The sequence below is a fragment of the Plectropomus leopardus genome, chromosome 3 (genome assembly GCF_026936395.1).
Source record: "Plectropomus leopardus strain MGB_pleo_1.0 chromosome 3, ASM2693639v1, whole genome shotgun sequence".
Classification (NCBI taxonomy): Eukaryota; Metazoa; Chordata; class Actinopteri; order Perciformes; family Serranidae; genus Plectropomus; species Plectropomus leopardus.
In genome coordinates, this window is record NC_142178.1 from 16,231,548 (window position 1) to 16,257,299 (window position 25,752).

Here is a 25,752-nt window from a genome sequence, read left to right on the forward strand (position 1 = left end):
ATACTATCACATAATGCTCATGAGCAGATGGAGTTCACTTAGAATTGTAGATGTCCAAATTTCCATTTTTCCTAGAGTTTAAGGACTTAAGTCCACATTGACTTCAGATTTAAGATTGAAGTCTTAACCTTGAAAACAACAACAAACAGACTCAGCATAATGTCCATTTAGTAGGCATTCTTGAGTTTTTTTCCCTTGACCACTTTGTAGACTTTTTTAGCAATTTACTTGTTAGTTCTTGAGGACAACTCCATCTCCTGACAGAGCTCATGTTATATGGCCAAAAGCTCTGGATTAGCTACAAATTGAACATTGTAGTCAGTGGCACCCCCTGAACCTTTTAAGGGGATGTTCAGATTGGGCCACTGAAAATCATGGGGTGGCACACCAAAACCAAAAACCATGAATGAGTTTCAAGAATTCTGTTGTGCTGTTGAAGTATAAAGGCTGGTTGTCAATGTGCGAGTTAAGAAATCACATACTGATATAATTTGGTTTAACCCTCTAACCCTATTCTAATTTGTTATATATCTATACATATGCAGATGATTTCTTGTTCTTCAAACTGGCATATTTTGATTGTAGGGATCGAACCATTTATTGGGAACAAGGCTTCTTAAGTTTTAAAAAAACGCCACACAAAGATACCAGCAGTTTTAACAGCGTGGCAATAGCCCCCTCTGATCACCTTAATGGGGTGCCACTGATAGTAGTGACATTATTTTTTGTTTACAACGTTTTCCGGTAGGCCAACCTGGAAGTTGACCCTGGTTCCTTCGTTAAAAAGTCTATGGTATTTTTTTCATTGGAATCTGGATTATTGCATAAAATAAACTCCTCTCTCAAGCATTTATGATAATTACATGTTCTGTTCAGCAAGATAATCTTCACAAAATATTTTCAGGATTTTTTAAGCCTAAATGTAATTGCCAGAAGTAAAAGGTATTGCTAGACTAAATCGAACTACACTGCAGTTGCTTCAAAACCGCTATGAAACTGTAAAGGTGTGTTCGGCGCGGCGTGATAATGCTCTGTAGTCTCATTTAGCCACGTGTTAGAAACCATCTTTTTTAGGAAACATAAAAGCTTCAAAATTCACATTGGGTTATTTACTGACATATTTTAATTCGTAGCACAAAACGTGAAAGTCTGTCATGCTTGTGTTAACCACAGACCTTATTTAAGGCTTCTAACATTGTGCTCAAGGTTGCCCGATGACTTTGAGACGAGGAAACCAGAAGTACTGAAATATGATATTATGATATTATTATGATATTAATTATTAATGATATTAAATATTATCAAATAAAGTATTGTATATCACCTATATAACTGATATAACTCTTACTTACTTTGCAGAGTGTGTAAAATGATATTATCACTCAAAGTGCTTTTAGTATGAAATGTTGATTGTAGCCTTTGAAGCCCCACAGAAGCTGTCTATCCATCAATTTTCACTAACCACTTATGCTATGGTTGCATCGGGGGCTGGAGTCAATCCCTAGCTAGCATTGGGCAAGAGAGGGCTCCAAGTGCTAGTGTCAGACACTAATGCTATCCCGATCCTATGCACAGGGGCTTTAGGCTTAAAAGTAAAGTATGTAGTGCATATACACATGTCCTGCTTTCTACATATTCTTATTCTTCCTGTCAGTGAAGGGGACAACCAGTCAGCCTCTGAGTCTGTATAGACAGTGACAGTAAAAACCCTGGTGAATTATTTCAAGAAAGCATTCTGCGGGGAAACATTTAACTAGCTTTAATGGCCACTTGACTGGCAGGTCTTTTATGTTTATCATAATCTTTGGAAAAATCCAAAGCATTGAACTTAAAGCCATGTGCCAAAATTGGAATAGTACGTTAGATTGACTTTCAGTAATTAACCCATAATTTATTTTATGCAGAAAATAAAAAAACGGTTTATGTCACTAGTAGGATTCATTAGTCAGTTCTTGAGTGATTTAGATGTCAATGTATGAAAATGCAATTAAAATTGATTTTCTCTGGGGTTGTGTAAGTGGGGATTTAGCATCTAATTGATGTGGGTAACACGATAGCCTGAAATAATAACAACAATAGCTTTGACCCAGGAGTACTCTTCTCAAGTGTTAATTGTGTTCACAATTAATTGCTGGGGGTTATAATTAGATATGTTTTTCATTGTATTTCAGCTGGGAATGAACACGAAAGCTCCACCTCCAGCATGGATCAATGTTTAAACTTGCTTTTGCTCCCAAAGACATAATTTCTTTATTTTCTTTTGTTTGACTGAAAGATTTTGTTTATACCACAAATCACTTGACAATTTAGAAGCCTGTTTGACATTATTTTTCCTTAAATATTTTAATTTTACGAGCCAATGCATAGAATTTTACAGTGAGCCAGGGTCACACATCCAAAACTTGATGACTTAAGATTACTTAACAAAAGAAAAGAAGGCTTGCAACTCGATTTGGAGCAATGATCCTAGACTTCGCAAGATTTAAGACTTTTGACGTGAAAATATTTGACAAATGGGCTTCATTTATATAACTCTCTTCTTATCATTGAAACTGTGCAAAACACCATACAACAGAAGCAACAATTACCCATTCACACACACATTTTTACACTTCTGGATGAGGCTAACATACAAAGTGCCATCATTAATTTCACTCCACAACATTAATGCTGTTCTGTTCCAGCAATTCCTCAGATGATCCACTTTGTTCGAACCAAACCCACAACATCCAGTGAAGCTGCAGGAGAAACCATAAAGAGCTAACATTACGCTTAGACTAAAATAATGGCCATAGCTGCCATTACATCACCCACTGGTTTGGGGACTCCCATTTTAAGGTCTCGACATAGGCATATCGGATTTAGACATCTCTGTTTTTTGAGCCAGAAATGACCATATGTGGACGAGAGGGTGGATCTGTGGAGTAGTGAGGGGTGGATCTGACAAACAGACTGTAGGGACACTTTGAAAACAGCCTGTCAGTGAAAGTGGCCCTCCCCTTACATATGCAGAACTTTGAATCTTAATAAAAATTAAATGGCTGAGTTATATAAAAAATGAACCAGCTGCAGTGTCATGATTGTTGAAGATAGCTGTACCAGGCTGTATACATGTTTATTTTTGCTGTAAATTTGGGCATTTTAACATGGGGGTATAGGGATTGACTTACTCTTTGAGCCAAACCTCAAGTGGCCATTCAAGCAACACCCCAGAGAGAATCAATTTTAATTACATTTTCATACTTTTACAAATAAGACTAAAGTTATTTTTTTCCAAGTCCAAAAACTATGTGGTGGTCAACAAAAACAAATTGCAGTATGCAAAATTTGTGGGACGAAAATTAAAGGCAGAGATGCAGCAACGTCCAGCACACTTATTTTAACAAATAACTACAAATTTGTAACGAATTTGTGATTTTTAAAAATTTAATATGTTATTACTTTGTTGTTAAATGATATTATATTTGGTAAAGAGGGCTTTTTGACTTGTTTAGCACTCAAAACTCAAAGTTTAGGACCTGGATTTTGACTGACTTTGGGCATGAGTGCAAAGACTTGAGACTTTCTTGTGAACTGCAAAACAATTAATTGGTCCCACCTCTGCAGTAATGATTACTTGTATCTCTTACTACATGTCCTCTTCCACCTGTCCCAGCTCCACCACCAAAACCTGATCTAATTATTCCTTGACCTGAGGCAAATCTATCCATCAAATTCCCTGTTAAATTATTGCTATATTAAGTTAGAAATCCTGTTGGCAAACTGTTAAACCAAGACGGAAACAATCCTCTTAGCAGTACTTATTATGCTGAATGACACACGTCCCATGTCTGCTCAAGGTTGCACGATGCACTGTATATATCTATGAATAAAGAATGTTGCCTGCTGCTTGCCTTCCCTTGATCTCTTTCATCTTAAAGTTCATAAAAGCTGTGTATTATAGATAGCTAAAAGAAATAGATGTTCTGCTCTGATAATGCACACGCACGCACACGCACGCACGCACACACACACACACACACACACACACAAATGTCTGTGATGCCAGCGGACTGAGTCATATGATTCATTTCATGCAATAATGCATCATTTATTTCATAATGTTTTTAAGAGTGTGTGCATTTGCCTGTGTTTCTGTGTGCAGAGAATGCATAAGTAGTCAAGGAGAATCAACCTGACATCCATTCTGTGGCATTAACAAGGATGGACTGTCTCCAAAGACCTTTGTAGGAAAGAAAAAAACACATGCACACTCACAGTATAGGGATATCATTTCTGCCATTTCCCTGCTTCTCTAAGGTAAATTATTAATTCATAAAGTCAAGATGATGATGCCACAAGAACCAATCAACACAGCACTTCAACTTGAGCATGGAGATTCTCTTTTTAACGTGGGAATAGAGAAATGTGATCAAATATTCTGCACTCGTAGTTCATTTACTGTCCTGGAGCTTTTGCATTAAATATAAATGATCTCCTCGATTTTGTCTTTGTCCACAGACTGCTGGTCGATGACCAATTAGTTCCTTACCAGTCAAAGTTGTGACTGACTAAGTTCTTTCAAATGATGACACCTAAACCCGAAAGCTACGTAAAAACAAACTGAAGCTTGACTTTATAACTTAATATTTTATCATAGGGCTGATACTGTTTGGTCATGGAAGGAATAACCCAAGAAAATGTTCTAATATTTTGAAATCCTTTAACGCCCTTAAAGACTTGGTTTCAAATCTTATAACCTTGAATGTTCATACGCAACAATCAATTTAAAAGTTAAGAAGAAAATATCCATAGCTTTTATTAATGTTAACAAAAATTCTGTGAATCAGCTTCATCGGGACACCCTAAATGGATGGGTCTCAAAAATCCAGACTTTTCCCTTGGAGATGCGTATACAGAATTGTGTTAAATTTGAGTAATTTTAAGGTACGTCCTCACCATGTTTCTTTTCCTAAACCTAACCACAGTGACTTTACTTGACTTAACCTCAAGACACCCAACTGTGTTTCTTGTCCTTAACCCAACCAGAATATTTTAACACCTGTAACTGTACGTTAATTACATAACTGCACATGGACATAACTTCAATTGTGGGGCGTTAATTTGTTTAACTGTTGTGCATGCAGTTTTGTAGGATATACAGCCTTCTATGAGATTACATTGTGTGGTTATATGTTCTGCAGTTGTGAGGGTGAGTGGATGTACGGGCAGATTAATGTAAACATCATTGGAGACGGCCTAAGGTAGTAAATATTTAGTTCACGGGCACCAACTCATACATGATAATAATTGCCTTGTAACACCTGTGCGAAGGTACAGGCATACCAGATACAGAAGTTTTTTAATGTCTTGTTTAGTTTCACACAATTTTATTCCAAAGAAAGACAACAAACACATACAGCACTGAAGAATCTGAACATTAGCTATATATAATCTGGTCAAATGTACAATATATTCTCTGTGTTTACATGTGAAAACTTTCATTATGAGCAGCCTTGATTGCTTTCTTCTTCCAGGGACAGCTTCAATTAGTTTCTCTGTCATCGCCTCTTGTCATTATATTGACCTATTCAACTTCTTTTCAGTGTGTGCCATAAACTCATTTTTTTCTCTCTACATGGAGGGAATGTGGCTGAAAAAGCATGAACATCCATGAACATCCATTACTTAAACCATCGAAACTCATTCTCACTTCTGTATGTCCTAGAACAATGAACTCATTTCATATATATGTTATTAATTATCTTTCATCAAATAACACAAAGGCTTCTTTTATCAAGGGATAAAATGTGTGGTAAAAGGATACAAAGACCAGAAAATCGAACCAGTTTACATAAGCGCCGATAAATCAATACATTAGGTGTCCTAAAATACAATAATGATAGCTGACATTGTTTTTGTGCTCGTACAATGGCCACTTGACAACTGGCAACAGAGAAGCTGTGTTTAGATTGTCAAGCTTTTTGTTAAAGTTTTAGTATGGTCTGATATTTTGCTCTATATCATCAGTCAGCGCTGAACAGGGGCGTGACACAAAGCAGAAATATTGTTGCTATAGTTACTGCAATGTCCTTTTGTATGATTTTAAAGAACTCCTACCAGCCACCAGAAACTAGTAATTTCTGTGGTAATAGTATATAATCCTCTCTCATCTGTCCCAAAGACAAAACAGGACCTTTCATAATAAAAGCTTAGGGGTGGACACGTTTGCAATATAAGTATCTCAATGGCAAATGGAAGCTGTGCCAGCTGAGTCACTGTGCTTCTGGTCTGATCTGAAAAAGACAGTGTGTGTGTGTGTGTGTGTGTGTGTGTGTGTGTGTGTGTGTGTGTGTGTGTGAATATATATTGTATTGTCCATTAAACAATGTGCTGAACAAAGCATTAGCACACAGTAACACTTGCAATATATGCTGCCATAAACCCTGGATTTATCAACACCACATTTTTCATAAAGAAAACATGACTACACATGCAAAGCAGTCAAAAATTCTAATACACATACATGACACGCAAATGCACAGAGACACAAATGAAAGGAGAAGAGTGTGAGATTTAGGGGGATTTAGTGGCATCTAGCAGTGAGAGTTGCAGATTGCAGCCAGATGAAATTTCTCCCTGTTAGAATTACTTAAGTGTTCATTGTTGAGGAGACTTTTAGCTGCATTCTCCAAAACAAATGGTCCAGGTGATTTTTTTTTTTTTTATGAGAAAAAAATGAATAAAAAAGTGCCTATGTGTGCCTTAATTAGCTGCTATCTAGAGCTGAAGTTTGTTTTTTTCCATTCTGGACTACTATAGAAACATGACAGTGCAATGAGGCTCATTCTAAGATAAAGAAAACACAATGGTTTTTATTTTCTAGTGATTATACACTAAAGAAAACATAGTTATCATATAATACTGCAAGCCTATATATAGGCCTTAGGCCAATATATCCCCCTAAATCCTGCACACTGGACCTTTAAGAGGCATATTATGTACAAAGAGGTCAGAGGTTTTGTGGTCAATGCTGGCTACGTGTTTGCAGAAAAAACACTGTGCAGGGAAAGATTCACATTTTCTGTGACTGAGAAGCTGATGAAAAGCAAGCCTTTTTTCTGAAAATACAAACAGCATACAAAAAGGTTCTCAGCAGAGTTTTTTCCACAAAGCTGCTCATTCATCATAATAATCTATTTAAAGTATGTGAAGAGAACAGAAGTGAGCGGGAGCTTTCTTTCCCATACAGAAAAGAAAGTTGACATTGAAATAGTGCATTGTGCTGTTTGGTGGTTTAATTAAAGCTGTGGTAGCCAAGATTTTTTTCATCAGAAAATAACTAATCTTTTCACACTTAATCACAACATGTGTTTGCAAAAGAAAGAGAACTCTGTAATGCCCAGTTTACCCAAAGAAACTTATGACATACCTGCAGGAAATCTCTCCACTGGCTTTAAATATGCCCTTAAAGGCATTTTTGGTTCTGAAATGTAAATACAGTCTTACATTACATCTTGTGTAACAGATGAACAGAAAGTGAAAAAAGGAAGGTGTGAGTGTTCCTGTTTCTTTTAAGGAGTTGGGATGATTGCTGAGTGGCTGAAAGGCACTTATGTCTGGTGGCTGCATGGAAAGAAAAATGGGCTTTTTGAACAGCTGAGGGATTCACAGAGGTACAGGTACACAATGAGATACAAAAAATATTCATGACGTTGTTTTACCAGAACTGATCATATTTGGCAATGTATTTAGAATGAGTATGTGTCAGAAAATTGTTCCTGAAATGGATTTATACATTACAACTTTGAAAAAGCATCAGCCAATGCAAACAATGTGCCACTTTTGTAGGCTCATTCCATGTTTTTCATGGCTTTATGGTGCTTGTTCCTGCGGTACTATAGATGCAGGGGAGGAGGGCGTAGTCAGGGCAGTGACGGTTGAAAGTTCAGCTGGGGTTATTGCGGAGGTAACCATGGAGGCTGCTGTGGCAGTTACCGCGGTAGTGGTGAGTTTGATTCCTGGACAAGTGGAGGGAAGTTGACATTTAGGGGTGGAGCGGTGGAGGTCTGCTGCTGTGTGGGAGGTGGGTGAGCCTGAAACATTAGGAGAGATCTTCAGAGAGAGGAAGAGGGGGGCCAGAGTCATGGAAGAAGAAGGCAGTAAAGAGGATAGAACAAATGATGGGTGGCATGAGAGAGGGGAAGGTGGAAAGAGAAAGAGACATTACAAAATGCCCTTGTGTATTTAAAACCCAGTGTTTCTTACATTCAGATTGTCTTTGTCGCTTGACTGTGTTCATGCGCTAAGCCTTTTCCTAATGTTTGCTTACCTGTTTAAATGACTCTGCTTGAAGATTTGGATTTGATAAACTGTTCTTGGTGTTTGGTGCTTTTCTCTGCATCTGAATCCCAGTTTTGTACTAATCGTTACTATCGTTAAATATTGTAATGTAACATATGAGACTAAAAGTCCACAGAGAAAAGCAGTCAGGCGAGAACGGAAACAAGTGAGCATCACAAATGTCTCATAGTGCCCCTTGGATACATAGTACCCCCCAGTGCCCTCTGGGTGATGCAGTCTATTTAGGCTTATACAGTACATTGCCCAAAGAAGTTGACATGAAGAGGGCAGAAAAGAGAACTGGCAGCTTCGAGAAGTGCTAGTGCATTTATTAAAGTCATGTTAAACATAGAGAAGCAGGTAGAATTGTTGACTGGATACCATTAAGTTGCAACCCACTTTAGCACTCAAATAAATTAGATGAAGGAGCTTTGAGACAGTCTCATCAGAGCTACACTGTTAGCCAAATGCACCTCATTGCTCTTGTTCAAGCCAGTTAATTGGGTACGATGAAGCCCCACACTCCAGAGACTGAGTCAGAGCTTTTTGGACTCTTCATGAGTACAGCTGCCAAATCTGATGCGTCAGACTAATTGGTGATGCAGAGCTGTAATGTGTGGTGTGGTGTGTTTGTTGTGTGTTATTGAAGGATGTGGTCTTAGCCAAGCGTCTATACTGTCCTGAAAAAGGTCAGAATAGAGTCAATGTTGCACTGTCCTTGGGGTCATTCTTACCCCAAATGAAATCTTTTGCCATCAAAAGATGTTTTTTATGCTTATGTAAACAAGGTCTATGGGCCGGAAGGAAGGGAAAAACCTGTGGTAATGGGTTGGACTGAAGTAAAAGTGTAACACAGAATTGATGGAAAATGTATACAATATGCTTTAAATAACAGTCAAACCAGGCGGGGTCAGAATGTCCCCAGAGGACCAAAGGTGAATGGCAATCAGGAGGACATTACAAGTTAATCACTACATCTCTATGTCAATTTTTTCCTTGTCAATTTAATTTCCTTTTTTTTTGGCCCCGGAACCTAGTGCCTACACACACAGAAACACACACAGACATAGACAGTACCTGGCTGCTCTGGGGATCATGGTAGACCTGGTTACGAGGGGAGAGAAGGATGCAGTCTTGTGCTGTGGTTTTCTCAGTTCGTGGAGCACTGGGGTCGCCATCATCCACACCATTGGCCTTGCACCTCACACTGGTCACACACAGAACCTGCAGGGCCACAACAATTATCTGTGAAAACTGCGTCAGAGATCTCTAGAAACAACAGCAATCATGTTGAAGCTCCATTGACAGTTCGCACATTATCAAATAAGGCAACAGGGCAAGAAAGTAGATCAGGTCAGAACTGATATGCAGGCATTTTGGACACCCTGTTACACTGTGAAGTGTTCTGACTTTACTTGTAGTCCTTAGTCTAAGCCACTGTTTGCATCTTTCATATTGTTGCAGTGAAATAAGTTTTGTTTTTGTAGAAAATTAGTTAATTCTGGTAAAAACTGTAGCAGTGTTTGTTTTACTTTTGGCCCACTCATTGCATTGTCCCTGGGTCAGATCTGTGGGGGTAAATCCCTGTGCATTGCTGTCATGCTTTGTACTACCACTGGAGAGCACCAAAGTGAAGATTTCATAAAATTCTTCAGATATGTGTGATACTGTGAGGTAACGTAAAATAACACATAATACACAAAGAACTTGTCACCTGTTTCATCTGTTTAACTTGGTCATTACCCTATGAAATTGCTGCTCACTGGGTAAAAACTGTAAGAATTAAAAGTTCATGGCTGTCCACACCAAAAAAACCTATGATAGTATCTATAAATATACTGTTTCAAAAGTCATTTTAACTGAACAGATGGCAGAGTCTACACTGCAGTTTTACCGACAATGACAGTAGCAAACATCAATCATCGGTATAACTTGCAGAGCAATTCAATGAACAATAAAAAACTGACAGTAAAATTAACTTTATCTGAATTTACAGAGCATCACCGCTTGATTGCACAGGGTGTGCTTGGTGGATTGTCTTGACGTTTACATTATATCATAACTCAGTTGTGTGGATGCTCACATCGTCATTGTCATAGTTATCATTCCTGGCTTGAACAGCCCTTAAAGGTCCAGTGTGTTCAAATAACTATAAGAATGTTTTCATTACATGGTAATTCCATGAAACTAAGAATCATGTTTTCTTTTCCTTTGGATGAGCCATTTATATCTAAATACGTAGCGGCTCCTCTTCTACAGAGTCTTCCATGTTGTGTCTACAGTAGCCCAGAACAGACAAATCTTACACTGACTCTAGATTTGGCCATTTTGCATTGGCCACTGTAGTTCTTGTACATGCTTGGCACATGGGAGAAGTTTCATTTGGTTGCAATGATGCAATCTCACCACTAGATGCCACTGTATCCCACACAATAGCCCTTTAAAATGAGTAAAGTACCCCACTTCCGAACCTCCTTTTAACTTTAATATGTTTAGTATGTGTTTTTGGACTGAACTAGGCTAGTAGTTTCCCCGTACCTCCAGTCTTTATGCTAAGCTACCCAAAATGGCTGCTGGCTGTCGCTTCATATTAAACAGAGACATAAAAGTGGTACTGATCTGTTTATCTTACTCAGCAAGAAAGCAAAGAAGCTTATAACCCAAGAAGCTGAAGAACTTCTCTAATACAGCTGAATGTTCTCTAACATGTTCACAGTTTTTATACCCAGACAATATCCAACCTACTTTTCTGAAGCTCTGTCTGAAGTTGTCCGACAAAAAGCCGTAGAGCACCGGGTTAGCGCAGGAGTTGGCGTAGGACAAGATGACAGCAAAGAAGTAAATGCCAGCAGTGACGCTGGACTCTGGGATGATGACAACCAGATTGACCATGTTGATGATGAAGAACGGCAACCAGCAGAGCACAAACACCACCACGATCACCACCACCATACGCGTCACCTTGCGCTCCGAACGCCGTCGCTTGGTGAAGCCTGCCCGCGCCCCTGATGACTTCATCTGCATCATTATGATAATGGTGAAGAGGATGAATGTAAGAGTGACAATGATGAAAATGAGGGGGGAGGATGTAGAGGATGACAGAAATTATTATTAGGTTAATGCAGATTACAGTATGAATTTATACATGAGCTTTTCCAATCAGCCTTATACACCAAAATAAACATATATATACATACACACCTTGACAACGATAAGAAGGTAGCAGAGGCAAATGATGAGCAGCGGTCCAAAGAAGCCGACTGTGGCAGTATAGAGAATGAAGGCTGTTGACCACACGTTCTTTGGCTCAGGCCAGTTCATGTTGCAGGAATTAAATGTGTCCTAAGGAGGAATTAAGTCACCTCAGTAAAAAAGAATATTCAAGAAATAAACCACAGCAAATTAAAAAATCAGTCATAATTGGCTCAGTCAGACAGAGAATAAAGATAAAGAGGCAATCATTAGAGATAGGCGCACAGGATAAGTGTTAAACTACAAAGCTCCTAAAATATGCAGGAAGGGATGTTCGGAGGAATGCAAATTACATTTTCTGCTTCTGCGGGGCTTAAAGACTCTGATTCTGCATTGTGGAATACATTTCTAGACATTAAGCCATTGAGTACAACACTTGTCCTTGTTGAATCAGACCAATGGCCTTCAGCAGGGCAGCACAACATGTATCATAATCCTTTTGTAAGAAGTAGCATTCTTTGCCTACCTTTCTTCTAAAAGCTTTTGTGTTGCAGAACTTGCTGCAACACTTTTCTTTCTTTGCACATACACATAAAAGTTTCTGCTCAAATTCTCCACAAAAGACATGTGAGTTTTAGTTCAGTGTGCATGTTCAGCAATTCAATAACTTGCATAATCTCTTCATCACAGCCCTACATGTCCAGCTATGAATACCAATAGGTACAAGATGACAAAGGCATTTTTGTCCTGGAGTTGAATACATCTGGAGTTTTGTTTGCAAATTCACACATCCAGTAGTTAGAGAATTACATTTATTTAGAGTCATGTTTTTGGCCACATGCTGGCAAATAAAAGCTTAATACACACTCTCCTTTTAGCTCAGTTTTTGGTCTCCACTAACTCCTGAGGGAAATATGTACCTCTTTCACGGGTAAATGCTCCACAGGACACAAAACTGGCACCGAAGGTTACTGTTAGCTGCTAACTGTCGTTTGGTGCTGGACAAGTGCGTACAGTGGGTTTTTAGTGCCAAGTCAACAATGGCATTTGGGGCACATGCGTGTAGTAAATGGGCTTAAAAATGGGCCCTATATATGATTGTTCACTGGTTTCATAAAAGCCTCATGCCAATTGCCCACATGGGTAAGTTTACTCAAGTGGCCCCAGACTGGTTCTGCTAGGGTTAACAGGGTAACAAGTGGGTATTGGCTTATGTGGGCCCACACGGGTAAACCCACCCATGTGGGCAATTGACATGGGACCATTATGGAACTCTTGGACATTCCCATAGAGGGCCCATTCAGCCCATTTACAACACACATGGGCCCCACAAATGTTGTCCGTGTGCTTTTTCACTTTCAACAGGTTTGAGAGAGCAGCAAAAGTAAACCATAAACATTGAAATACTGAGCCGTAAAACCACAACAGTGAGCTGAAAGACACTGATATGCTGTACTATATGACTGAGGAGAACTACAGAGATGGGTGATTATCACCGTCAATATTGTTTAAAGCAGCTTAAAATTGGTGTTAAAATCTGTTCTACCTTTATTATTGGTTTGTTGTTTTTTTGCAGGTTACTCTATTAAATCTATTCAAGTTATTATAACAAATGTCAGTTTCTCTGAATGCACTGACTTTTTATCTTGCAAATGTCTCAGTCAGCCTCAGTTGATTTATTTACCACATTAAGGAAACCATTTCTGTTTTGTTTTTTTAAGGAAAACTAAGCTAACTGTCTGCTGGCTCTAGCTTCATTTGTACCGTAAAAATATCTAAGCGATATCCAAGGATGGGTTAGGGGTCCTCCGTCTGTGTTTAACTATCAAACACTTATATTCTGCATTCTGGTGAATTTTTGTGCACCAATTTGTGTGTTTTCTTCAGACATGTATGATTGAAATGTCAATAATTTTGTCATCTGCACCTAGGATTGAGTATTTTGGTGGCATGGCAAACAGGGGAATGACAATTCCTTTAATTCTTATTTTGTGACATAGGCTATATCTGATGTTATCTTTTTTGTTGTTAGTTTTTATCTTTAAAAAAGGACTTTTCAACTTAGTACAGTCTGGCAAAGTAGAAAGAAAGATTAAAAAACAAATCATTTTCTTGGGAAGTGATATATTTGGACTGAAATATTCTATAGAACTACAACGCTATTGTTATTTGCAGTAAAGAATTGCTTTATCAGTCACAATTTAGGAACTACATGAACTCAAGTGTGTTTTGTCCTTTTTGTCCTACATGAGCGTTTGACATGACTAAGAAGAGAGTGACTAAAGTTTTATTGAGAGGGCAGCTTTAATTGAATTTAATTTAAAAAAATAGAGGGGGTTGCGATCAGGTCTGCAGTTTGTAGTTTACCTGAACATCAGAGAAAATGACCACAGGCAGGACCACCACAAAGGACACGGCCCACACGGCTGCGCTCACCACCTTGGCCACGCGGGGGTGTCTCCACTTGGTGCTGCGGATTGGGTGAACCACAGCCAGGAAACGGTCGATGGACATGACTGTGAGGCAGAAAATAGATGTGAACTGGTTCATAGAGTCTGCTGTCATGACCACGCGGCACAGGAAGGAGCCAAACGGCCAATAGGAGAGCACGTTCTGTGTGGTGAGGAAGGGGAGCCCGATGATGTAGAGCTCATCAGCCACAGCCAGGTTCAGGATGTAAATGTTGGTGACTGTCTTCATTTTGGCATATCGAAGCACCACATAGATGGCCAGAGTGTTGCCAGTCAGACCCACCAAGAAAACTGTGAGGGAGATGACTGCTGTCATCAGAGTGCTGCTGCCCTGGAAGGGGACACTTTGAGTAGACAGGTTGGAGGACATGTTGAAGAGGCGGGGGTAGGAAAAGAGGAAGGGTGGGGGGGTGGCTGTAGAGGAGTTGAGGTCTGATGCAAGGGGAGACCAGTAGGTCTGGTCCAGGGGCTCCATTTTGGGTTTCAGAGAGAAAGATTGTGCCAGTTGTAGATTTTTGTCCTGTTTTCACTGAATTAGAAGAAAGCTACTCCTCCCATGTTGGTCTCTTACTTTGGAACAGAAACGGAAAAATAATCAGCAGCCACCATACTTCATGAAAGCAAAGAAATAATGTCTAGTTTGTCAGGTCTGTGTTTGTGCGCCCAGGAGAGAGAGGGGGTGACTCATAGCATGTGTGCGCCCTGACCACAGCTGAGAGCCGGTGCTCTGTTAATGGAAATACCTGTCCTCTTCTTGCGCACGGTGCGCCACGAGCCAACTCCAAAGAGCAAGATTTGTTGCCATATTATGTTACATTCTGACAAGTTTTTAAAAAGAAGACATCGTAACTATTCACCGGAAGCCGCTGCTGTTAATGAACCACCAACTGTGTATAAGTGTAGTCACCTCTCGGGTGGGTTTGCGTTTTTAATGCCACTGCAAACGCTAAAGTCAACCGCTTTGTCGCGCGTCAAGCGGGAGTATCGCTTGGAACAGTATCACGGCTTTTACGCACGGCTGATCTGCATGACTACAAGCTCTAAAATAATGCCTCCGTTATTATTATAGGTAATTCTGTTGGTTATGCCTGCACTGATGGTATCTGAACTCTCTCCTCAAGGACCTGTACTCCTAAGACAAAGCTACATTTTCAAAATCACGCATACCATACATTAACGGTTTACATAGAGATCAGTACAAGAACATGCTTACTTTGGCAAGCGGCAATAAAAGTACTTGCGTGTTCAAATTAAAATTAGTAGATCCGGCCAAATCGAGATCCTCGTTTTTAGTTCAGTCTTCCGATTTTCAAATAATTGTCCAATATCGATGGATAGTTTGTGTCCGAGCTCCCAGTCGTTCGCTGTCCGTGGTGCTGAGCAGAATGTGTCGCCAGAAACTCCTGTCTTCTTCTCCCCCCTTCAACTTTCTTCCCACACAGCTCGGCTGTTTCTTCGATGCAATTTGTTAAGAGAGAGAGAGAGAGAGAGAGAGACTTACTGCGCTTCAGAAAACGCAAATGGCGCAAAGAACTGGGGCTCTTCAGTCTAATCATAAGGAAGAAGTGTTACACTCGGAGCTGTCACACGTCATAATGTTATTATGGCACAAAGAGGAGCAGCAGAAGTGCATTTTTGCAGCTACTGTACATACACTTTTATACCATTTTAGATACTTGTACTCAGGGGCGTTTCTAGGATTTGAGGACATTGGGGGCTTAGCCTTAGCCTTCTGTGGGGATCTTCCCCTGGGACATTTTTTAAAGTGAATAATATCTATTTTGATTAAATTGCAATGTTAAAAATATTAGAAGCTGTCGGTACTTTGTATTGAAACAGAATATTTTATATCCGCTGACATGAAAAATTAATTGACTTGTTCAAGTACAAGTATGAACGGACTGACAGATTATTAAATCTTTTTTGTCATAATTAGGCCTATATAAATAGATTTGAGGCTATTTGTGAAATATTTGGGGCTGAAGTCTTGGACACCTAAGCCTAACGCCATCACTGCTTGTACTTAACTCTTGTACTTGTACTTAGCTGAGCCAAAGGTGAGTTTAAGGTGCCCTTTAATTGGGGTTTTCTTGTAAACAAAAAAGCTATGTTCACATCCTGCGGACAGACTGTATATAAAGATGGACAATGTGTCTTCACATCCTTCCCCTGTACCAGAAAGAAGCCAAAATATCCAGTATACTGCTGCTGCCATCTTGCACTGATGACATGATGTAAAGCATATGTAGTGGTCAGAAATGTGATGGCACACATAGCCTTCAGTCGTGATGTCACATCACCTTTTCATAGCATCAAATGTTGAATTACGACCAAACTTATAAGAACAAATTCTTAAACACACGTCAATGTGATAACAACTACCTAAAATGACAGAAACCATCTTGAGGAAGAATGTATTTGACGTTTTTAGTTTGGTCCATGTCCCATCCGCTGATATGGAGGGAGGTTTACGACCTATACTGCAGCCAGCCACCGGGGGGCGATCAAGATGTTTTTGCTTCACTTTTGTGGAGTTGTCATGTTGTCCATCTTTATATGCAACCTATGGATTGCACACACGCAACAACACTATAATCAAAACAGAGACCCCCATTATAAAGACATGCTCCATACTAGTCCTCTCAAACTCCATAATTAATGTGTGGCAGACTTGTGGCCTGTGCATCTTGCTGGAGACACCCCCGCTCACTGGACACTGCCCAGCATGTCTGTGAGTAAAAGGTGAGTGCCCTTCAGACGATACATCATCAGAGTTAAACGAAAACTGATCCAGCACAATCACACACACAGTCAAACTCAATATAACTGGATCTGCCCCTCTGACTGCCCCTTAATCCAGGACAGAAATAGCTGCTTCTGTGCAGCATTGTTCAAGTCAGGCATTTCTGTGATTGTTTAGGGTATTTGCTAAAGCAAGATGTGTGCCTGCAGTCTGTATTTGAGTGAAGCAGTCGTATACGCTACAAACGGAAATCGAATTTAACAACGGATATATCGTAGGGTATAAAGTAGTAATTTCTGAAATTATGTTCAGTTCAAGGATTTTAACTGTTGTTTTACTAAAAGCAGTCATCAGTAGTAAAACTTTGTGTCAGTGTGTTTTTACATTTAAGAAAGTTTTGGCATTTTGCCTTTATGAGACAGCACAATAGAGAGATGCAGGAATTGAAATGCAACAAATGTCGTTGGATGGAGTCAAACTGGTGTCATTTGACTGGTATGTGTTTCATGTGTTAATCATACAGCACCTGTACCTGAGACAGGTTAGGGTGTAGTGTCCTCTGTGTGTTCCTATAGTAACTGTCCAGGCGTCTGGTAATGTGTAAATTATCAGCAGGGCTTGCAAACAAGGCGATGCTGGCACCTCTCAGGGTCGATGTAAATTATAAAATGAAACAAAAATGTCAAGGTTTGGATCTGGATCTATCACTTAGTTGTCCTTTGACATGACATTGTGATGGTTTTCCACTTCATGTGAGAGCAAAAGCCATCTAGTGGTAAATGCATGAAACTTACTGAAAGCATTAGTCTATCTCATCCTTGACAAAGCTAATACGGTGCTTTGAAACCAAGGTCAAGTGGAAATCTGTTCTGCCTGCAACTTCATAACAACGGCAAGGCTCCAAGAAGTCACCTTTGCCCGGCCAAGACATAACCAGCTATGTTACCCAGTAGTGTAGTTTATGTGATGTGCAGTTATACAGTGTATACTAAAAAGGATTTCCAATCAGAGATCTGGGCCCTGATCCAAGTTAATTTGACCACAACGTTAAGTTCATTTTATTAGTATGGGCACAATGTACCATACTTTTGCACAGCTCCTCAATCAGTCCCTCAGTCCAATTGTCAGCCATCAGCATACATCTGCGCCCATGAACAGCCAGTGACCACCTTAAGAGGAGGTGATAATTACTATGGATACGTGCATCCTGTTGACCTGCAAACAGAAAAAGAGGGGTGAAAGAGAAGGAAAGTGACAGAGGCATGTAAAGAACTGGGAGAGAGAGAGCGTATGTAAGAGAGGGACAGAAAAGAGGCGACTTGGTTGGCAGTGTTTGCCTCTGCCTCCTCAGCAATGGGAGAGATGTAGTAGTGTAGTAGACGCAATGAAGAGCGCAGCCCGATCTGCCGAACTTGTCACTATATGCACTATATGACAGACTAACAGAAGGAATAGAAAAACAGGTAGTGCAAGGAAACACGCCAGTCCTTAGCTTATAATAAATGTGTTAATATTAAAAAATATTTATTTAATGATATATAAATGTGATATAATGTGGGCCTATTTTTACTGTATAAGTACCAAAAATGCTGTAGTGGGTTGGGCTCAGGTTGGGCTAGGACAGAAACTGTGCAGGTCCATGTGGGGTTGGGCATGATTTTTTGCGCCCGATCAGAGCTCTACCTCCACTGGAGTAGTCAACCTCAAACTCAGAAACACATGTATTGAGTCAGTTTAAGTGAACTATTCACATTTTAAAGAAATCTAATCTGAAAATTGTAATTTCTAAAAATGACAAGCAATATTTATGTCCACCCTTATTTATACAAGCACTGCAAGCCATCAGAAGCAGGTGTAGATTTTGTTAGCAGGCTACCTACAGAAAGATCAGAGATACTTATATTGATGAATGGCGAAATAGATTTGAATTTTCTTCTGCAAAGAGTTTAAAAACTTTTTTTTTCTGCTCACATTTCGACATTTCGTAAAGGAGACCATTTGGCTCTTAAGTTTCAACAATAGTTGGCAGAATATGAAGATCAGCTCCTTGGGCTTGGAATCTTGCAGCTGTCATTTTTTTCTTCAGTGTAGCAACAACAGATAACAAATGTTGTATATTTTGGTATAGAAAAACATTACTAATGTGAAGCTAAACGGCTGTGGTGTGTGTGGGGTGGGGTATTATGAATGGATGGTAAATGCAGCTGCTTAGTCTTTCAGCCTCTCAAAGCACTTTAACAGTACATGTCACATTCACCCACTAGTGGCCAAGGCTACCATGCAAGGTTTCACCAGCTACTTAGCTTAAAAGCATCAACACACCGATTCACACACCAGTTGAACAGCCATTGAGAGCAACTTGGGGTTCAGTATCTTGCCAAAGAATACTGGTACTGCTGGAGGAGCCAGGGATCTTTCTATTAGTGGTCGACCCTCTCTACCTCTTGAGCCACATCAATCGTATCAAATATGATTTGAAAACGTCCTTCAAAAGCTCAAAGGTTACCTTGTACCTGCTTAAAAATGTGCAAGGATACATAACAACATTGTTTTTTTTAAACTTTCATTTCAAGCAGTTTCACCTCATAAAACCACAACTGCCTAAAATTACTGTTATTCAGATGAAAAGCTCATAAAATTGTTTCAGAGAAGCCACTGTGACACATATTTAAAAATCCTTTCTCTCTCTTTCACTCTTTCATGAAACCCATAACCAAGAAAAAATGGTGATGTAACTGTCCTTTCTCATAACTCACCAAATCCAGCCTTGATCTGTTAAAAATGATTTTCCCATTGTGTATTTAAGTTTAGCCTTGGTCATTTACCAAGCAGCATGGTTGTCCATTACTGTGTCTTGCAGTGAACATTTTTGATCCAGATGCAGATAACATTTCTTAAATTGTTTTCTGTTATCATGTTAACACCAGTTCAGGTGACTGTGCAGTCTTGGCAGAGATATGTGCTCTCTTAGTGCTTTCTGGGTGAGTCTATCTATTTACAGAGATAATAGAAGACCTTTATTGTGGTTGTTTAAAAAAAACAACAAAATTCAGCTTGGTGACTCTTCAGCAGCAGCACAAAATAACAGACAGGACCTTCCACTGCTACCTATGACGTTTAAGGTATCCTTCTGCATCAGCTGTTTATGCTCCGGGCTGGGATACCGAGATGTCAACAAATGCACATGTGGTGGGATGAAGCAGCACGGTGGCTATGTTTACACAATAGCTCGGACGTTCTCGATGGTTGCGATTAGGCACCCTGCATGAAAGTCCATTGTTTGTGGGACACATCCAACTCCCAACTACACTAACGCTCCTTATATTACGTGGTTACTGGCAGCATTTTTACCCGACATTGTCTTCAGCGTTTTAGGCGCACAGGACGACTTTCGTCCGGCTGCATTGTCAAGTGGCGCCGCCTGTGTATGTTGCATGTGGACACATGCTTCCATCTGGCCGTCCATCAGTATAAGATTTTGTCGTCACCGTTTCTGTCCGGCTGCCTTCTCAAATGACGCCATCCCTGCATGTTGCATTTGGACGCGCCACTGGTTCTGTCATCTGATGCCGTCATGTGCGTTGCATGTGGACGTGGAAGGTGGCTATTGGCGTCACACTTTTCTACCTCCTCCCCCGGGATGCAGAAGACTGAGTGCTCAAAGCGTTGTTATTTTTTCTTAAGTCCATGACCATCTCCTTTGTTTTTGTGGTTTTGAGGTCCAGGTTGTTATGGAAACACCACTCTGCCAGATGTTGACCTCCTCCCTTTAGGCCGTCTCGTTGTTGTTTTACTCTGGTGGTATCAACGACAAATTTGATGATGATGCTGGAGGGCTGAATGGGGAGCAGTCATGTGTGAAAAGAGAGTAGAGGAGAGGGCTGAGGACATACCCCTGCAGCACCCCCATGTTCAGGACCAAGTTTGAAGACATGTGGCCTCCCATGTGGACACTTTGGGGTCTGTTGCTAAAAAAGCCTAATATCCAAGTGCACAGTGAACTGTCTAGGCTTAAGTTGCTCAACTTTTGGTCCAGTTTCCTGGGAATTATGGTGTTGAATGCAGCACTAAAATCGACAAACAACACATGTTACAGATGTGTTCTGCTGGTCCAGATGTGTAAGGGCTGTGTGCAGGGCTGTCATCGTTTGTTGATCTGTTGATCTGGTATGCAAATTGGTGTTGCTCCAGGTCAGCAAGTATGGCAGCTTTGATGGGTGAGAGAATGAGTCTCTAAAAACAGTTTGTGATGATGGGGGTTAAAGCAACTGGATGATAGTCATTCAGACAGTTCACTGCTGTTTTCTTGGGTATTGGGATAATTGTGGCTGACTTAAGGCAGTTGGGGGTTACAAGATGGTGGTAAATACCTCTGCTAGTCGGCCTACACAGGTATTCAGCATACAACTGGCGACTCCATCTGGTCGAGCTGCTTTTCTGAAGTCCGCTCTGGACTCTGGATCTGACCTGATGTTGATGTAGCTGTATGAGATAATCCTATATCAGTCCCACAATGGGGAAATTTTACAGCAGCAAGGTGTGTACAAGAACAGCAAGCAAAAAGAGCAATATAAATAGTATAAAATAAAAAAAAAAGGTGCCAAACTCAACAGTTAAAAAAAAAAAAAAAAAAAAAAAATATTTAAACTAACTGCATATGGAAGATAATCGTTTGTTTCCTCCCTGGTAATGTTGGCCTCTCCATTCTGGCAGTCAAAATGAGCGAAGAACTGGTTCAGTGTTTTGTTGCTGGAGCTCATAGCTGTGTGACTGTGCTTGTAGCCACTGATCGACTTTATTCCCGTCCACATATGCCAGGAGCTGTTGTTGTTGAAGTGCTCCTCTATGTGCTGCTTATATTTGCGCATGGCTTCCCTGATGCCCCTCTTCAGTCTCCCTTGTGCCTCCTTGTAAGCCTCTGGGTCACCAGATTTAAAAGCAGAGTCCTGTGCCCTTATCAGAGCTTGTACCTCGTTGTTCAGCCATGGTTTCTGTTTGGGAAACATTGTAACTGTCTTTGATGTTTTCACATTGGCAGTACAAAAAGAGACTATATATCTATCAAGGGTGGACTTAAATGGCTTGTTCTCATTATTTTTTATTGGGTCCAAAGTGGGGTTTTAATCTTAGCTGGAGGTCATGTGTAAGTCTGTATTTTCTTTAACGCCTCCACAACAGCAATAGCCAGTGGCATTAGGATTTCGGGTTGTCCGTCCAAACATCCCATTCTTGTGAATGTGATTGAGGAAGTTTCTTCGAATTTGGCACAAACGTCCACTTGGACTCAATGATGAGGATGAACTTATTCAACTTTGGTTGTCAACTGTGAACTTGTCTGTCTCATTCTTCTGAAACCATATCTCAAGTAAAGTGAGTGAACTCTTGGCAAACATTTTCAACACTAAACTTGATAGAATTTGGTGGTCAAAGGTCAAGGCCAGTGTGACCTTGTAACTCAGTCTCATGAACATATTATCTCAAGAACACCTTGAGGGAGTATCCTCATATTTGGCACACACTTTCACTCAGACTTAAAAATGAACTGATAGAATTGAATGATTGAAGGTCAATGGTCAAGGTTACTGTGCCCTCACAAAATATGTTTTTGGCCATAACACAAGAATCCATACTCTAATTATGATAAAATTTCACAAAAAATGTCTAATAGAATAAAATGATGAAGTGGTGACATTTTATATCCAAAAAGGCCAAAGGTCGACTTCATTGTGACATCGTAATGTTCTGTAAAAACACTTTTCTGGCCATTATTTAATGTGATAACTCTGGAACAGACAGGGAAAGATATTTTGTCGGATACTGAATTGTTGACACTAATCTTGGATATCCTCCTTGAAACTGTGCTGATTGTTTAGATCTTCTGTGCTGCCAGGTTGAAGTATCCATGTTTCACAGACATGGATATAAACTATAAATGTGCCTTGAGTGGTTCATGGAGGCATAATATCACAAGGAAGAAATTCTAGTTTCCTGTGCCATGTGGGCATGTGAAGCACTGTAACAGTGCAGTTAAAAACCATGTTATAGTTACTTTGAATGAAGGCTCTAAATAAGATCAGCAGTCAATCCATGAAGGACAGAAACTAGGTAAATGTGTTCAATTCCCAACCTGTATCGTCTGTACTTTTTGCAAGGTAAAGAACTCAAACTCACAGTTTACAAACAAGTGAAAATAGTACATTATGTTCATTTTGTGAAATTGTCACTAAATTCAATTGCTCACAAAGCTCTTTCCATGACAACACATGGTATAATGCACATCCTTTTCACAAAAGCAGTACAATGTTGCATTCTATGAATGCTTTTAAAAGGTTGTCCTCCTGTCACACTATTCATTTGTCTTAATCCTGTAAGCCACATGTGTCATTACATGCTGTTAGTCCTTTGAAAATGTGTTACTAACACACTATTTCTACCTGTTGCTCTCGCTCTCTGCACACACACGTGCGTGCACGCACACACACACACACACACACACACACACACACACACACACAAAGAAACAGCAGACAGAGCAGATCATGATGCATTGTGATGCTTATACGCTTCTATGATCACAACATTTATGGTGGCTGGTTTGTAGCCTTCCATGTTACCTCTTTTTTCCCTTCCTTCACCACAGGGAACATGACTGTAGGACAAGGATCCTACCCCCCACTAACAAACCCCCCACTACCACACACACACACATACACACACACATACACACATTGACATAAACTACACACCCAGTCCAATCTGAGTGTCAGGTGGGTAAAGAGAGGAAGGTTTATGCCCATCCCTGCAACAATCTCCTGGAGTGAAGCTATCACCCAGCCCTAGGGTTGACCTTACCAGCCTGTCAAAAGACATCATTGTCCTGTGGACAGTGTAAAGGAAAGAAAACAGGAAAATGTGTCTGCCCAGAGAATAGAATGAATGAAAACAATGTCATTCAGATAACAGAAGGAGACCAGCTCTGTACTCACCTACCTGAAATGTAAACATAAATGGGAAATGTTAATTAAATATAGGCAACCACTACTTATATAAATTTAGAGTCCACGGCTTGGCAAAGGCAGGTAAAAAGCAATGATTAAATTAAGCCCAGGCAGAGCTTAAAAAATTCCGAGTGGGGAAATTAATAGTAATCAGGAAAGGAGTTTGCACTTGTGATGTTAAATTTGAGTCAGAGAGCCTGAGTACAAAAGCAAAGTAGATGATGTTAGTTGGAAGGAAAGAAAGACCATATAACCCCTCATTAAACTGCAGCTGTCTAACGGTTAAAAAAAAACCAAACACTGTAAAATCTGACAAGTAGATCTTATTTAAAATAAACTTGAAAACCAATTGCCTTAAAAAAGGAAAGTAAATATAACTATTAATCTTACTTTATGATTACTTTAGCTCTAACTTTGAAGTTTACTCAAAATACTGCATTTACTTAATTTTGTGAAGTTGTTGCAACTTAAACATGGCAAGTGGAATTACGTTGTTCTATCTAAGTGTTAGCATCTTCAGTAAACAAAGTTAGCATGACTTTACTTGATCATGACAAAGAGGATTTTGCAAATGATGAAGTCAGGATATCTGCAAGTTCTTTTTTGTTAACAGGTTTAAGAAAATACAACTATGACCGACTATTTTGCAACAGGCAGATCAGAGATATATGGCACAGTATACTTGGTTTACTGTAGCTTCTAAAACTCAGAAAGATTGATTTATTGACTTATTGAATTTTTGAGTTGCAACAATGTCACAAAATCAAGTAAATATAACTAAACTTTAAGTAAACTTAACAATTAGGTATAAAGTAAACATCAATTGAAATTAATATGTATGGCCTATTTACTTACATTTTCAAGGCAATCATGTCTTAGATCGTTTTTAAAGTAAAATCAACTTGTCAGATTTTACAGTGAAAAATAACAGCAGGCAAGTTGAGAGAACTGTTGATGCAGATTTCTTATCAGAAAAAAAAATTCTTCAGTCTTCATTAAAACGCACCCCAGTGTGAACAGAGGAATGGAGAGAGGGTGAGGTCTTTGTGCGCCCATGGTGATAATTACTGTGGTAGAGAAGCCACTGTGTCACATTTAAACTAGAATTAACATCTCACAGTTATACCTCTGCCAATCACTCAAGTTGCAGTTAACTTCCAAACCTCAAGACTTTATGATTTATGTTGTAAACACCTTGAAGGAATTAAATAACAGATATTAATTATATTTTTTGTCAAAATGGTATCACTATATTTATGATTACATTGAATAAACTCTGTAAGAAGCACCATTTTTACAGAGGAGCACAGAGCACTGAGGGCTTTGTCAGGTGCAGCGCAACCACCTGAAGCTCAGTATCAAAACAAATGAGCTTGTGTTGGACAACCAGATAGGCGTGGCAGATATGTATTTTGCTGCAAAGATATAAAGCTTCAATTCTAAAATGTGGACATTTCACACCATTTTTAAAACAGCTCAGAAGATCTATACATTCAGCACAGTTTTAAGATTAGTGTCACCAATTCAGTATCTGACCAAATGTCTCCCCTTCTGTTCCTGAGTTATGGTGGTGAATAACAGCCAGAAAAGTGTTTTGCAGGACATGAAAATGACACAGCGAAGATGACCTTTTATCTTTTTTATATAAAATTATAAAAAACATTAGTGTGACTTTTGGTCATTTTTAGTGTATGAGTTGTTGAGTAATGGCCAAAAACATGTTTTGTGAGGTCACAGCTCTGTCCACCAAAATCATCCTTGGTTGCAAATTGGCCAGATTTGAAGATATTTCCTCCAGGATATCCTGTGATACTGCATTCACAGGAATGGGACAGACAATGCCTGCAGCAGTTTTATGGCTGTCAGTATAGAGGCATAAAATGACCCCCCTCTCTCTCACTGTGTGTTTTTTCAGGTTTTTTCTCTTGTTACCGTCTTTTTCATAAAATCCAGAGGCAAAAAAAGTACAATGTTCAATACAGTACAGGTAATAAAATACTATACTAATTACAGGACAAGAACTGCA

At 39.6% G+C, this 25,752-nt stretch overlaps 2 protein-coding genes across 2 annotated transcripts in view; one reads left to right on the top strand and one right to left on the bottom strand.

Annotated features, from left to right (window-relative positions):
• Window positions 1–25,752, top strand: part of pkd1a (polycystic kidney disease 1a) — a 162,140-nt gene that overhangs the window by 31,159 nt on the left and 105,229 nt on the right. The window lies entirely within an intron of this gene.
• On the bottom strand, window positions 5,383–15,447 carry sstr5 (somatostatin receptor 5). The gene is made up of 5 exons (XM_042484489.2): window positions 13,882–15,447; window positions 11,524–11,664; window positions 11,068–11,340; window positions 9,400–9,546; window positions 5,383–8,094 (listed from the first exon to the last, which is right to left on the bottom strand). Exons 1-5 carry the CDS (start codon window positions 14,458–14,460, stop codon window positions 7,855–7,857), a joined length of 1,380 nt encoding a protein of 459 aa, XP_042340423.1. The 5' UTR covers window positions 14,461–15,447; the 3' UTR covers window positions 5,383–7,854.